The sequence below is a fragment of the Gavialis gangeticus genome, unplaced genomic scaffold, assembly GCF_001723915.1.
Source record: "Gavialis gangeticus isolate Ggan-Ray unplaced genomic scaffold, GavGan_comp1, whole genome shotgun sequence".
Classification (NCBI taxonomy): domain Eukaryota; kingdom Metazoa; phylum Chordata; order Crocodylia; family Gavialidae; genus Gavialis; species Gavialis gangeticus.
The window spans coordinates 132,031,172-132,047,287 of NW_017729025.1; the positions used below are offsets into that span (position 1 = coordinate 132,031,172).

At 44.6% G+C, this 16,116-nt stretch overlaps 1 protein-coding gene across 1 annotated transcript in view; it reads left to right on the plus strand.

The window, feature by feature from the left end:
- The first annotated feature begins 2,893 nt into the window (after positions 1-2,893).
- Positions 2,894-16,116, plus strand: part of GALNT18 (polypeptide N-acetylgalactosaminyltransferase 18) — a 645,416-nt gene continuing 632,193 nt past the window's right edge. Inside the window, exons 1-3 of the mRNA XM_019519580.1 lie at positions 2,894-2,962; positions 4,963-5,085; positions 14,874-14,934. Coding sequence (XP_019375125.1) covers positions 5,077-5,085; positions 14,874-14,934 — 70 coding nt within the window. The 5' untranslated portion in view covers positions 2,894-2,962; positions 4,963-5,076. The remainder of the gene's footprint in view (positions 2,963-4,962; positions 5,086-14,873; positions 14,935-16,116) is intronic.

Consider the following 16,116-nt stretch of genomic DNA (forward strand, 5'->3'; position numbering starts at 1 on the left):
AAACTCATTTGGCCCCATGGGCTAAATGAGGACTGTGGGCCTCCTCATGGGTCAGAGTGGGGACCTACCTCCAGTAATGGGGTGAGCAGGATGATGTTAATACCCACGGCCATAGGTGGCAACTTTTATTTTTGCTGGGGGGGCCTAAAATGGTGCCCCCCACCCCTCCCCTGGTGGCACTGCCAGAGCAGAGCAAATGGAGCCCACAGGGGGCACGGGCAGATGTGGATGTGGGATGCCTGCTATGGGCTTTGGGCTCCCTGCCTGCTGCCTTCCCCCGCAAGTCCTGCAACAGCTGTGTTGCCATGGTGAGGTAAACCCTGCCCACCGGGCAGCAGTGTGGGCATAACTCCACACCACCACCCCTGTTGCTGCTGGGTGGGCAGGGGGTGCCTCACCATAGTGCAGTTGGTGTAGTGCTCTTGGGGGAAGAGCAGCAGGGTGGGGAGCCCCGAGTGCACAGTGGGCAGACTGCATCCACAACCACCCTGTGCACAAATCTGGGGGGCACATGCCTCCCATTTCCCCCTCTCTGGGAGTGTGTGCAGTGGCAGGGAGCTTCCCCCTCCCCCCTCAAACAAGCTGCCCATGGCTCTGTCCTGCTCCCTACCCTGACTCTGTGGCAGAAGGCCACCTCTGTTTCTCCCCAAAAACTCTGCTCTGTGACAATTTTGTTAGGATGGGTCCTGCAGAGGGTACAGACCTTACCTTATCTCTTTAGGTAACCTGAGCTGGATACATTCCTGAAGGAGGGGGGAAACCTGCTCCCTCTGCCCATGTGACTGGCATCACATACCTGGGTGAGGGGCTTGGGCTCCCTGGTGGGCTAGAGACTTCCAGTCTGCCCAACAACCAGTGATGCATTTCAAATTGGTTGGCTGACAGCCAAAAGATGCTGGCCTTCATTGGACCAGGTAAATGAGGTCATAAGGGCTATGTAAGTTAAGGACTGGCCAGGAGGAGGGGGCAGCAGTCATGGGAAAAACTCAGAGAGAGAGGGGCTGGACCATCTGAAACTTGCTCTCTCTCAAAACTCATGATCAAGAAACTGCCTGCCTCCAGAGGGAATCTCTACCTGCCTCTGGATGATACTTGTGATTAAGCTACATGAGATCTAACTAGACATATAGCTTGCAGTAACTCAGATGCATGATCAAAGGCTACTCCAGCCACCCTGTTTGCTCTATGGGATTTCTCTGACACTACTCAACTCTGTACCCTATTCCAATTCTACTCCTTGTAACCAATAAAGTTCTTTGTACCTAGCATGGGAGACAGATTGGGAGTGAGCCTAGATTATGCCTTGGGGTCCTCTTGGTTCAACTGACCAAAGGAGACCACTAGTTGTGCTTCCGACTGAGGGAAGCATCCCAAGTTCTTGAAGTGAGTCAAGTACCCTTGAGGGCTATTGGCCTGTGTTTCCCAGGGGACATCATGCCAGAATCAAGCCCGTCCCTGGGTGGTGGCAGCTCTACCCCCAGACTAGTGGGTGTTCTCCAGGAAGGGGGTCGGCCAGATGTGAGGCACCCCCAGGGAAGCACTTGGAGCCTGGAAGGTGGTCAGGTGCAGTGAGGTGGGTGGCTCAGTGCAGGAACACCCCCTACTGGCCCACCACAGAGCTTGGGCCCCATGAACCGCTCTGACTGGGCAGCACCTCCAGGCCCAGCCCCTGCCCCACTCTCTCCCTCACTGTGTGGGCCTCAATCTGCCACCCCTCCTCTGAGTTACCTGCAGGCAGCTGGGGGAGCTGCTATCCAGAGTTGCCGGGAGCTATATTCCTAGCCATGTTCATGTGTGTGTACACACATGCATGTGGCACCCTCTGCATCTCTGCAGCCTCTTGCTGGCTTGAAGTCTCCCATCCTGCAAGGAGAAACCTCCCATTTCCCACATTTTTCCTCAGTGAAAACAAAACCTGGATCCCTGCATGATACTGGGAATCCAGAACAAATGCTGTCCCAAAGTCATGCAGCCCAGGACTGGGACTTGATAGTCCCATTTCAGGACTGTCCTGCCTAATTAGGGATGGGTGGTAACCCTATCCTCTTCCCATATACTTGGCACCTAGGCCCAAGGCTGCCTGAGTTGCTGTCAGCTCAGGGAGTTGCATGGGTTAAGATTACTGTTGTCTGCTCCACTGCTGCCAAAAAAATCCCCAGTGGGGATTCATATCCAGGATTTCGGCAGTGGGGCGAGTGATGGTGATATTAATCCCCACACACTATATTGGCTCAGAGTCACTGGAGCTAGTGCAACCACTGCTTGTTTCACTGCTGAAATTCTGGTCCCTCTAAGAGCCCTGAAGGCTGGATTTTTGACACCCCTGAACTCAACAATCCAAGCCAGATGCCTTTTTGTTCACATGGTTATATTTTACAAGTAAAAGCAATAGCATATTATATGCTAACATATAATTCATTTTTCCTGCTTATCTGTTTTAACATTGATAATCTTCCCCTGGGTGGCTTCAGAGAAAATTAATGGAACTTCTCTTGTTTTATGATTCTGATCATTTACATGTAGGTCTCTGTTGATTTGTGTTTAGATCAGAAAGTCTATTTATTTGCCTCTCATTTAGACTGCTGTGTAATTCCACAGACTTCAGTAATTTACTGATGGGCAAAGCATATCTAGCAGCTTGAAAAAAAGATACAATATGTATTAATAAATAATTAAAAATGCCTGCACATCGGTGTCTTATATGTAAATGGGATTAGGTGCTTAACTATGGTGAATCTTTCAACCCCTGAACAGCACGTAGCTGACAGTGGCAGAAACTTTTTGTTTTCCTTTGCAATGCAAAGTAGTGAGCCAGGTGGACATAATAGATAGAATCAGTTTCCTGGGACTGCAAGGAGAGCACTTTTGTCCTTTCTTTTCATTAAACATATGATTCACTTTCTATCTACCATTTGCCTTTGCAGCTGCCCCCCAGAGACAACAGACAAACCTGCATTTTGAAGTAAGTGCGAATTTCAGCAGCATAATTAGAATATTTCAAAGAAGTAGTCTCTTTTCCTCCCCTTTTTTCAGCTAGCAGACTGGCTATGCCCAGGTTATAATAAATGATGACATTTTTGATTGGCAGAATATGATAGAGCTTTTAGAACAGAATCCTAAATGATTGCAGTTTCTTTCTTTTAGAAAGCCATTCAGAAAGTGTATCTTAAATGAATGCCATTGCTTAGTCCTCTGTAGTTGGGAGCTAGAATTCATGACAATCACTTTAGACTGCTCAACAATAGACTCTGCAGTGCAGAAGAGGTGGAAGATAAAGAAATACATTTAAAAATAAAACATATTTTTCTGTAAAGTAATAAACACTAATAAAATTTTTGTTAAGCTTTCATATTCAGGGCCGAATCTTGTAGTTCTTATTTGGGTCAAACTCTCCTGATTTCCAGCGAGCCGTATACATGGCATGTAAAAATCAGGGTTTTTATGAAATTATCTATCTTTAGGTAACCAACTATGAACATTTTGTCCTCTGCAGTACAATGAATTCTCAATGTATGTCTTTTTCATTTAATTAAAGCACAGCAATATATATTTTAAAAAGTATCTTTTAAGCCCCTGGCTCCCATTCTGTCTCTGCAGTCTTCTACTATACTATTCTCTTTATGCAGTTTAGTGAATCACATTATCATTCTCTGTAATGTGCTCTTTCACTTCAGACCAAAAATCAGATACTCCACTCTACTGGTTTTTAGTCACTATCTAGTTCTGGCAGTACAGTGTCACATCATCAAATGGACTTATCTTGGATGAGGTAACCACTTAAACCTATGGGATGGTATATGAAAACCTGTAAGGACTGAATATTTTGCCATTTTTTCTGTTTCTGAACATGTTCATGCCATTCTCATGTTACTACTCAAGGTACAGTTTTCAGAAACCTAGTAATTTAGGAACTGAGATCATACTGTTGAATAACACTAACTCTGATGGAACATTTAAGAAGCTTTATCTTCCACTGAGCAAAGAGAGATTTTTAGGAAGGACATCTGCAAATGCCTAAGTAGTTTGCATGTAAGTTCTCCCTGTGGTAGCATCACTAAAGAACTCATATTACAATTGGATTTTGAGGATTATATGAAAACTGTACCCCTGGATAAGAAGTCTTCAATTTTGAGGAGTAAGTGCCTATTTTTGTCAGTAAAAAAGATATTAGAGAGGATCTGAATCCTCCACTGAAGCTGTTAGCTCACTGAAGGCTGAAAGCTATATGAAATCCAGAAAATCCTTCCTGTCGGTTAGATGGCCATGATGAAGTCTAAGCATGCATCCGTTCTGCTAAGGGTAGACAGGTGAGAAATAGCAGGTTCTCTAAGATAGTTTTACCATTTAAAAAACCCTCAGCAATGTGCTTGAGGGGAGGAAGTATGGGCTATGATTATTTTACATTTATGGATAATAAAGATTTTTTCCAGTGGCATAATGAACACTTCAAAACTAATGTTTTCCTGAACTATAGGTTTCTCTGTTAGTTAAAATTCCCAATAGAACTGGCGATTCTAGTCCTGAAAAATACCACTTTTCATTTCTGTATTATACATTGCAGGCCATATGTGAATCAGAGAATCTCTTATACATCCCACATACTTTCTACCCAAACTTGTTGAAATTATGTTCATGGATGCAATTTGTGCCATTATAACACAATACATTGCCTTCAAAGGTATAACTATCATAGCTCTTATTGCTCTGATGGAATTTGTGGCCTATTTAAGTGAAAAGCATACAAGGATTAATGCATCTGTCATGCCACATATGATCAGTGTTGTATTTGCATTTTATCCCTACAAGTTCTAAGTTTATGGAAGAGTAATTTCTGCAGTGCTCACAACAAATAGGGTAAGTGTGTGAGAGCGATTTACAGCCTCTCAGAAAGCAGTGTCATTTCACTTTTACGTCACTTCTCTGACACAAATTGAGTGGTGTTATCACTCGTCTCTCTTTCAGAATTTTCTTTAATTCCTGTTCCTCTCTGCTGCTTGCACTGGATTGAGTTTTGTATGCTGGGGGAAGTATCCAGTCTAGAGTGAGAAGCTACAGTTCAGTCTGTTTCCTTGGATAATGGAGTATGTGAGTCTATTACTATGTTGCATTTGCTAGTTTAGGGCTGTGCACCCAAAACAGCAACTAAATGTCGACTCTCCTACTGTGTCCACAGCACTTAGGCTAGGTACAGACATTCAATTGGTAGTGAACAGAATACACATTGGCCCTTTGGTAGTGGTTGGGGGTGGGGCATAAATCTTAGACTGGGTGCCATCATTTTTAAGCCAGCGTATGTTCTGAACCTCTGTTCTATTATGGGTGTAGACTGGTTTCTGTTCACTTAAACCAGTAAAAGCATAATATCTGTACCTGGCCTTGATGATTAACTCTGCCCAAAAGTACAGAGCTTGTAAAGGCAGGGAGGAAGTGAAAATAGTATTAATCTGATTCATTACAAAAAAAAATGGGGACAAGACCCATGAAGGGAGCTCAGTACTCGTGTTCTAGGAACAACAGCATGAAACAATGTCTTAGCAAAGGCAGGATACTTGGATTCTTTGGATTCATCCTTCATAGATCAGGAAACAATACAGAAGCGTCAGTGAATCAGAACAAATTGCCCAAGGGAGAGAAAAGGGAACAAGAACTATGATGGGCTATCAGAATTGAGAAGGTTTCAGAGATTGCCTTCAGGGCTACTAGAAGGGAAGAATAACTAGAAGAAATATCAGGGAAGTTGTCTGAAAGGAATTTCTCTCTAGGGGATCTAATGTCCTGGTGTATCCAGCCCCATGCTCTTTTGAAATCTGAGGGTCTCCCATTCAAGGACTGACTAGGACTTGTTCAGTTATGGTATGAGAGAAGCATGTAGTCTAAAGCAGCAGACCTCTGGCTGTGCAGCAGCAGTAAAAACAACCCATGAAATCTTTCCCCATTCAAAAGGACGGCAACGTTTCCCTCCATTCCCCTGTTCAAAAGGAACGTTAGTTGAGGATCTGTCTGTGTTTTTCTGATGCAAGAGCTGCTTCCAATAATTGAACAAATGTATATACCTGGGGAGAACTAATCCATAATGCTCATCTTTGAAATCCAGAGGGCTGGATGACTCATGTGCATGAGTGGCCATTTGAAAATTGTACACTCCTTGGGGAATAGGTAACCCTAGACTTTCATCTTCTAAATCAGAGGTGCTATTGCACGTAGTTTGATGAATAACTCAGCAAGTGCAATTAAACAGGAGCAACTAGCCATGTGCCTGGTGAAGGACAAAATTACTTATCAATCATTGTATGAAACACTGCCCAACAGTTTAGTAAAATTTGCATTCTTTATGTGGTTGGTGGTGAGGACAAAGGCCCTCTCTCCTCAGGTTTGCTGAGTTGAATTGTTTTTGCCTGCAATGTGTGAATCTAAGGCTCTGTGTAGGTACTAATTCTTTAACATCCCTGCTCCTGCCTGCTGACAGTGCTCAATATAACCCCATTTTCAGCAAACATCGCCAGAGTTTGTAATGAGAGGGCAGCAGAGTAGCAGGTCAGATTGTCAGCTGCTCTCTTTTCAGTGAACCATTTGTGAGTTGTTGTTTCCTTCTGATTGTTTATGTTAAAGTCTATTAAATTGAGTGACCTTTTCTATAACTATCCTGGATCACAAACATGCCCCTGTAAGCTGAGGTTCACAGACAATTGAATGCTGCATTATCTATTAAGCAGGAATCTGGGTTTTCCATTTCCCATGGAAAAAGAGAGGAAAATGTGGATTTCCCCCCTTACTGGAGTAAAATGTGGCTTTCTTATTTTAGCAGAGAAACCCATGAATCTTGCAGTTTTGCAATGAGCTGTCTGCAAGCTGGCAGAGTTCCAGCCTGCAGGGGGCTGGGGGGGGAGCAGGAGGAGGATGGTCAGGCTGCCAGGCAACCTGGAGAGCAGCTCCCGCTGGTAAGTGGCGGGGAGGATTGAGGCCCCCATAGGAAGGAAGGGAAGGAGTTGGTCAGGGCTGGGGCTGGGACTACTGCCCAGCCGGGCAGTGTGGGTCTTGGGGCCTGGGTCTGTAATGTGCAGCCACAGGGCCCTGGTGGAGGGTAGGATGGGGCTGTGGGTGGCTTGTTTCAGGGGTAGGGCTGGCTCTCTGCTATGTGCGCACTCCCAGAGGGCAGGGGGACCTGTGACTCCCAGCACTGTGCATGAAGTGGGGGTGGGGCAGGCTGTCTGCTAGGGCTCAGGCTCCCATCCTGCTGCCCTCCACCAGGGCCTCCACATCTGGGTGGCTGCAACCTGGCACTGCAGGGCAGAGTGGGGCCATGCAGGAAAGCTTCTTGCTGCTGTGAGATTTGTGCTGCCATGGCAATTTGTGCTGCCATGGCAATGTGTGCCATGCATGCGGGGGCGGCAGTGCAGGGTTGTGCCCCTCACTGCAGCTGTGTAGGCAGGGGATGCATTGCCAGGGCAATGTGGAGCTGGCAGTGGCAAGCAGCTTTCCTGCACACCTTTGGTCTGCCCTGCAGTGCTGGGTCACACCTGCAGGGCTGCAGAGGGCCTGGGAGTCAGCAGCAGGGTGAGAATCCAAGCCCCACATACATATCTGAGGGGCACATGTCCCCCCATCCTCTAGGAGTGCATGCAGTGGTGGGGTGCCACCTTCTGCCACCCAAGCCTGCAGTAGACAGGCAGCAGGTGAGGGGAGCCAGGCTCCACTGCACTGCAGCAGCTGCCACCTGCCAGGGGCAGGGGGCTGTGGACGCAGGTCCCTGGCTCCATAGCCCTGGCAACTGGGCCTCCGGCAGGGTTGTAGGTGGGGGTTGAGAGGCACCAGCAGAGCTGTGGGAGGCCACAGGGCATGGATGAGAGGCATGAGCAGGGCTGGGGGGGGCTGTGAAGGGGGCGTGAGGGGCACCGGGGGGCTGTAGAGGGGCTTTTCATTTTAATCGTATTTTGGGGGTTTTATCAGAGAATTTGTGATTTATTTATTTTTAATCAGGGAAAACCAGGATCCCTGCTGATAAATCTCTAAACTATCTGACAAGAGCTTGTTCGTCACAGTCTTGTACTCCTCCTTCCCTCTCTTCCCTATCCACTCCAACCCCAGAAGGTCTCCAGAAAAAGCTCATCATAATTACTTGTAGAGTAAAAGAGGGAATGAACCATGTAGACTGAACTTCCTATTAAAGACTGAATCCAGAAAAGGATGGACACATTGAGGAAGCATTGTGGGGAGGTTTGCACAACAGTGTGTGTTCTGTAGATAAATAGGGCACTTAAGTTTCTAGGGTTACTAGTTTGATACCTTTTCACGAAATCTAAATTCAAACAAATTTAGAGAAAAAGAAAATCTTTTCTGTGTGCCATGAGGGACATGAAAATAGCCTTCCAGACTGTAAAACATTTTTATAAAGAGGATAGTGATCAATTGTTCTTTATGTCCACTGAGGGTAGGAGAAGAAGAAATTGGTTTGCTTTACAGGAGAAAAGGTTTAAGTTAGATATTAGGAAAAACTTCCTAACTGTAAGGGAAGCTGAGTACTGTCCTTAGTAGTGTAAGAAGACTGTGGAGCCTCCTTCAATGTTAGACAAACATACTATCAAGAACAGTATGTGGGATGGTGCCTCAACCCCAAATGCAACTTGGATGCACACTTGAAACACACTTCGGGGGTGCTTCCACAGCTTAGGGTGCTATTCTGTCCCCAACTCCTCTGTGCTGCCTGCTGAGGAAAGGGGCATCAGTAGCGATTGAGCACAGCAGTTAGGGATACAGGCACTGAATTAGAACTTCCTAGACCTTAATTGCTGCAGCAAGTGAAAGAGAAACAGTGGAAAAAACCCTGGTTATATCCGGTTCAACTCTGCTACTGTGTGACACAGGATACTGTACAAGATGGACCTATGGTCTGGCCCAGTAAGTGGAAGGAGGAGGTTCCTAGGGATCCAGGGAAGGGTCTGGAGCCCATATTGAGGAGCTGAGAGTGTGGGAGCAGAGAGGGTCTGAAAACCTCAGAGGAGGAGCTAAGTGAAAGAGAACATCAGTGAGAATGCCATCTGCAAGGCATGGGACAAGGTGTAGGGGAGGAATGGAAATATGCAACTCGCCCATAAGACAGTGACCACAGTCCCCTGGTGGCCATTTGAAACCAATTTAGGAAGCCCAAGAGCAGCCTGCCTCTTATAAAAGTATAATACAACAAGGTGTGGTGGGCGACTGAAGGGGTGAGGGCTGAAGGGGCTGCAGGGTCTTCACAGCCACCCTGGAGAGGCACCCTGTCACATTTAATACTATAAATTTCTATTTGAAATTTCTGGATTTATCTGATGAATAATGCTCATGCATCTAACAGTGCTAACATTGTGTTGCTCCCTGTGACACGCTTGAAAGGATTTTAAGGCTTTCCTTGGTTGAGAATCACTGCATCATACAAAAGACAAATGGCTCTTTAATGTGGATCTGCATAGAACCATATTTGCTGGTCCAGAGGAAGTGCTCTGTCCTTCAGGAAACAACAATTTGTGAGCAACTTCAGGATTCACACAAATTCTTAAAAATTAATTAGGAGACAGATCTAAATGAGATTACTGGAGTCTTTGAAATCAGGAGGATGAATCTTATTTAGCTGTAGAATTTTAATTAGGGTTTGTGGGTCAAAGTATCGTAGTATCACAGTACTTAGGGTCAGAAGGGACCTAAACAGATCATCAGGTCTGACCTCCTGTCCCGGGCAGGAACCGGAATCACATCACCCCAGCCAAGCATCTGTCCAGCCTCCTCTTGAAGACCCCCAAGGTAGGAGAAAGTACCACCTCACTTGGGAGCCCATTCCAGAGCCTGGCAGCCCTAACTGTAAAGTAATGTCTCCTGTTGTCCAGCCTGAACCTTCTCTCTAGCAATTTGTGGCCGTTATTCCTAGTAATCCCAGGTGGTGCCTGGGGGAACAGAGCCTCCCCCAATTCCTGCTGGTCCCCCCGGTGAGTTTGTAAATGGCCATGAGATCCCCTCTCAGCCTTCTCTTGTGGAGGCTGAATAGGTTCAGGCCCTTTCACCTCTCTTTGTAGGGCCTGCCCCATTGCCCCTTCACAATGCGACTGGCCCTCCTCTAGACCTTCTCATCATTATCTGACTGTGTAGGTATCAATGCCACAGTCACCAAGTTTTTTTTTAAGAGAATGTGGTGGGAAACCATGTCAAAGGCCTTCTTAAAATCCAGGAAGATGACATCCACCCTGACACCCTTGTCCAGGGACTTTGTGACCTGATTATAGAAAGAAACCAGGTTAGTCAGGCAGGACCTTCCCTCAATGAACCCATACTGGTTGCCCCTGAGCATTACCTCCCCTGCTGGGCCCTTGCAGATGTGCTCCTTGATAATTTTCTCAAAGGTCTTCCCAAGGACTGAGGTAAGACTGACTGGCCTATAATTGCCGGGGTCCTCCTTTCTCCCCTTCTTGTAAATGGGGACCACTTTGGCCCTTTTCCAATCCTCTGGTACCTGGACAGAGCACCACAAGGGCTCATAGAGCTGTGCCAGGGGTCCCCTATGACCCCAGCCAATTCCCTCAGCACCCTTGGGTGAAGATCATCTGGACCTATTGATTTAAACACGTCCAGTCCCTCCAAAAGTTCCCTAAGTACACATCTTAGGACTGCTTACTCACCTTGACATACACCAACATTTCCATGGATGTTAATGGGAGGGTTGCATAAAGATCATGGGTGGAATAGGTTCTTCATTTGGTTCCTATAGTTTTAGTTATGTTCATTATAACTTATTATTTCAATTTACCATTGCCTGGATTCATCCTTCCAAAGATGACATACTGAGGATAATAAAAACATGCCTGAGGAATCTTTGGTATGAATGAGAGTTTTCCAAACATCAAGTATTTTTACATAATTAAAATCCTGTGGAAAAAACCCTTCAGAATTCCCTCACTATGTATGACTACTCTCTTCAAATTGCATACAGTGAATACCATGGTAAAGAGTATAGACAGTATATATGTCAGGGGTAAGAAACAGTAAAGGGCTGGATACAGTAAGAAAGTTCTTTCAGTGCTTAACTGTTTTTGGTGACTGTCTTCTTTAGTGGAATCCAGGACTCTAAGTATGCACGCAGGCTCCCTGTACAATGTGTGGGAAAGCTACAGACACTGGACTGTTTCTACAGTATACAGTTATTGGATAAAATTCAGAAAATATCCTTAGAACAGGGACCCAGATTCCTCTTTCTAGGCAAGTGCCCTCACCCTGAGCTACAGAAGGCATAGGCACGCTGACACTTAGAATGATATGCATGTGGTTTAACGTGAAGCAGACAGACATACAAGCCTGTCAAGCTGTTTAAAACTATCTAGAATGGTTCAGAAGTGTACCTGGAAAATCAAGTAGTATTTTGTACTGGCTCATTGTGAACTGGTTTAGTGTTATGTGTAGATACCAAGGGTTCTGTGACATGGGTCTGGTAGATCCTGCAGGCATCCCACACTGCAGTGCTCCTCAACCCTCCCTTCCCTCTACTGCTGCAAGTGGCTGCTCCGGCAAACAGCCAGAACTCTGCTCCCCCCACCCCATACTCTGCTTTTGTTGGCACTGTTTTTCTCAACAAGCTTCTTTGTATTGCTTGTTCAATGAAAGCAATCTTTCTACCTGTGAGGCATGCTGGGTCGGGTGCTCACTCTCATCCCCTTGTGTTGGAGCCACAGCAATTCACATAATTGTGAACTGGTTTCCCAATCTGTAATGTTTGGGAATGGTTCATTTGTTGTGTGTTGACACCCAGTCATGTTTTTTCATGCTTCTCTCTCTTTCTGATTGAATTAATTGCTTTTTTTTCCTTGTGGGAGACTGCTATTACATAAAAAGGCACCTCTACCTCCATGGGAGCTTGGTCCAATTAGTGTGCATTTCTTGCTCTGAGAGAGACTACCAGCTTAAGCCCAGCGTTGCCAACTCCTGAAACCAGAACTTCACTACACAAATCCTAAAAAGTCACTAGATGTCACTAAATAGACCTTCTCACATTATAAAAGTGTCAGTAGACAGTTTACAGAGTATTACAGGTTGTAAATTGTTACAGGATCCTTAATGCATGCATTTTGTCATTAAGAACACCAAAAATTGCTACATCTAGACAAAATGTATAAGTTGGCAATGCTGACTGGACTTTTCAGGTGACATGGATGAAGGAAAACCTACTTTCTGAATATGGTTGGGCTTATGTATGAGCTCTCAGTTCTCTTAATACTGAGGTGCTTAAAAGGGCAGATTTCAGGCTGTTGGGGCACTTTAAAGTCAAAAAGTGATGTGTCCAAAATGTTTTAGTGCTTTGCTTTCCCTAAGTGGGTATATTCATGATCTCAATTTTGTACTTTTTGTCTAAGTCCTTGTTTGGATCTAGCCCAAAGTCAGTTAATTTCCAGTTACTTTGCTCAATGTGTAGTTTTAATTTTTTAGAATAGATTGATTCCTCCAGAGGTGGGGAAAACATGGGAAAAGAGTTGCTAGATTCCCCAGCCCTAAGAGTTTCCTGAGGCAGTCCAAGAGGATTGCAACTGCAGAATAACACAGATTGAATGTTATTAGTAGATGTTAAGAATCATGAACCAAAAAGATGACAAAGCCAGAAGAGAAATATAGAGTGCCCGAGTGAGGGACTAACATAAGAGGGATGGGGATGAGGAGGGGAACACAACTAGGTTACAGGACACTTTGTGAACTACATGTTCTTTCATGAAGATTTTGTGTTTTTTCTGAGTCTAAAAATAGCACTGAAAACTCAGGTTTGGGAAGTCTGGGCAGGTACTGGCAGGCAGAGGGAAAGAATAAGAAGGTAACCCAGGGAGGTTACTCCTAGAAATAAGAAAAAACAATAGCAAGGCGTTTCTTTGCTGATATGAACTATGTGAGTATAGCAAAAGGATCCAAGGGCTGAAGGAGAGATGGCAAGAGAGTTACATGGAATATGAATAGTGTATAAAGAGTGGGGCAGTAAAATAGTAAGAGGGAGAGGTGTGTCAGGGTCCCTAGGTATATGAAATATCTGTAGGATGGGAGTAGATAAGAGGCTTAGGTAGTCCAATATAGATAGGGGTAAAAAATGGAAGATGGTAACATATACCCACCTTTCTTCCTCTTTAGCTTCTATGTATACTTTCCCTCCATCACGGCTTTTCCAGCTGCCCCATTTCACCCTTTTCAAATTCCCGTGCTGGGCCTCCAGTGTTGTTTGGCTGGCCCTTACCCTTAAATCCATGCCTATCCTAATGTCATACAGGAGGCTTGAAAGATGGGCAAAGAACACAATGGTTTTACATATGCAGTTAGTTCTCTGTGCCCTGAGGCAGAGGGTTTTGCCTGTTGAAGATTCACAAATAAATCATCAAAACATTGAGTACCCTGCTGAAGGTACAACATTCCTATACATGTGACAGTATAGTCTACTATCTTGACTAAACACACAATGGGGTCAAAAGGTATAAATAAGATTTTGGCTAAAATTTCAATGAAGTTGGCAGGTTAAGAGTATATATATTTATATGCTTTTAGACTGACAAACCAAGCCACCAGTTATAGTATGGATTAAGGTATTTTATAGTATGGATAAGATAGCTGATATTTTAAGATATACTTCTTAAACAGTACATTTTATCATTTAGAAAAAATATCCAGAATAGAGTGAAACAGTGAATTAATTTGCTGCCGGTGCCTGAGACCCATCAGAGAAGCTTGTGTGTTTTTCAATGGTCTGAATTACCATTCTTCTCTAAACTAATCTATTGATCATTAATGATCTAAAAACCCTAAGGGCATGACAGATGAGTGAGAAAAATCCAATAAGCGCTCTTCTATTATAGAATACAAATAAGTTGAAAAGCTATTGTTGTATCCTTATAGAAAACCTGGGTGACACTGAGTGAATTTGTAAACAGGTTTTTCAGGCTGACCTTGAGTTTTGTTAGCAGATTGTGAGATCTTTTGAATAAATGTGTTTCATTTCAAAGAATGTGTTCTTGTGGAGGATATATTATAAATTAAGGTGATACATTTATAGAGCTAATAATGGAGTGTGTAATACATACAGAAGCACACTGGTCATCACTGAACTCTTTACAGGTGGTTTAACAAGTAATTAAAGTTACCATAACATCCCTTAGGCTACCTGAATACTACAGTTATTTTATTTTTTGCAAAGAAAACTTATAAATTTTTAATCACTGTGTGTGTGCTTATAATTTTTTATATATAATTCAGACTTCTGTCACATGTGACTTAATGGCATAGTTAATTTCCATGTCCCGTTAAATTAAAATCTTTACCAATTGTCCCAGTTAGGGGACACTGAAGGAAATGGGAAGGAGGGAACCCCTTTTGACCTTTCCATAGGAGTTGCCAAAAAGATCATAATTTATTAGTGTGTGTTAGCTGCGCTGGCATAATTACATACATATTAGGTGATATAGAATTTTCATTTTAAGAAATTAAGTTAATCAAACGGCATCAGTCCAAACTATTTGATTTTAGCAAAGAAAAGTGCTTGAACTGACACATAATTATATACCAGGGGTCTGCAACCCCCGGCATGTGTGCCAGAGTGTGGCACACGAAGACAGTTTGCTTGGCATGCCAGCCCTCAGGGCAGATGGCAGGTGAGCTGTGAGGGACCTGATTCTCCTTTTGGCAGCATAGCCCCAGCCCCTGCCCCTCCATCCACCCGAAGTTGTGCATGCACCCGCTGCTGGCAACGAGCAGGTGGTGACAGGACACAGTATGTTATTATGAAGTACTACTGATGTGTCACATTTCCATATATTCAGGATATTTTATTTTAAAAAAATGAAGGCAGTTGCTACTTAATACAGACTGAAAACCTTGTTTTTGTTTTCTAGGTGAAAGTGCCTCCTACTGGTGTTGTAATGAAAGAATTTGACACTTTAAACAAGAAAAAAGGTAAGCACTTACTGTATGAATTGAAGGAGTGGTTGTTTATGGTATGTTTGAAAAATGATTTCAGGCTAACTAAAAAATATTGAAATGGCATGTGAGTTAATAATATGATGTAGTCAGTAGATAGTTCAAGTTTGGATGGAGCACTGAGCGTGCTCCATCCACGGGCTGTAGTGGTTGAACAGGATTTTCCCAACAGTTACTGATCCCAGTTATAAGGAGCTATTGTGACACCAGACACAAAAACTGAGAGCAAATCAACTGTCTCTGGTGCTTCGTTATTCTATCTGCTGGCGCCCAGGCAGCAGGGAGGAAAGAGTCAACTTACTGAAAAGGAGAAGAGCAATATTCTGAGGCTAAACCAGGGTTCTATAATGAAGGTCATTGTTTTCTCTTGTTGGACAAGTTGGAAAGTGTGTTGTTAATGAGGCAAGGGATTGCAAGAAGAGAAAGAATGGTTTCATAGTTAGGGAAGTTAAATGTTGCCCTAGAAAACTTGATTCTACCTCATCACTGCAGGTGAGTTCCCATGCAAGACAAGTCACTTAAGCCAAACTTTTCACAGGGGGCCACTAGCAGGGAGATCACACACTAGACTTAGCAGGTGCTAGTTCTAAGGAATATTAGTCTTTGTTAAATTTAATTAGTGCTGATGAACAGTCTTAGATTTGGGATTAATACCCTCTCCAATGTGCACTGCTCAGACCTGATGCTAGAGGGCAAGCAAGTAGAGGCATGACTAGGGCTGCAAGTCTGTTCCATACCTGCCTTACTTGCTGGCTCTCTGGCCACACTATAGGCCGGGGAAGAGGTGGGGGAAGGTCCCCCTGCATGTTGCTTGGATTCACCAGCTGTCAGCTTTCAGATCCCCCCTTCACCCTGCTATTGGCCCCTCTACCCCCTGATTGCCACCCTGCCACTCCAAACAGCCCTAGAGCTGTGTGTGTGTGTGGGGGGGAGGGGGCGGGCATTCCCCGACTGCCTGTGGGCTCCCTGTGCTGCCCTCTGTACCTGGATCCAGTTCCCATCAGGTCCTACTGCTGCCTGGCAGTTCTTTTTCTGTCCCACAACTCCTATTTCCCTGCCTCCCTTTCAGTTTCAGGTCCTGCCAGGGGCTGGATCTGGGCAAGCTGGGGCAGTGTCATCTATGGAGATGCCAGGAGCGGGCAGGAAAGTAGACACTCC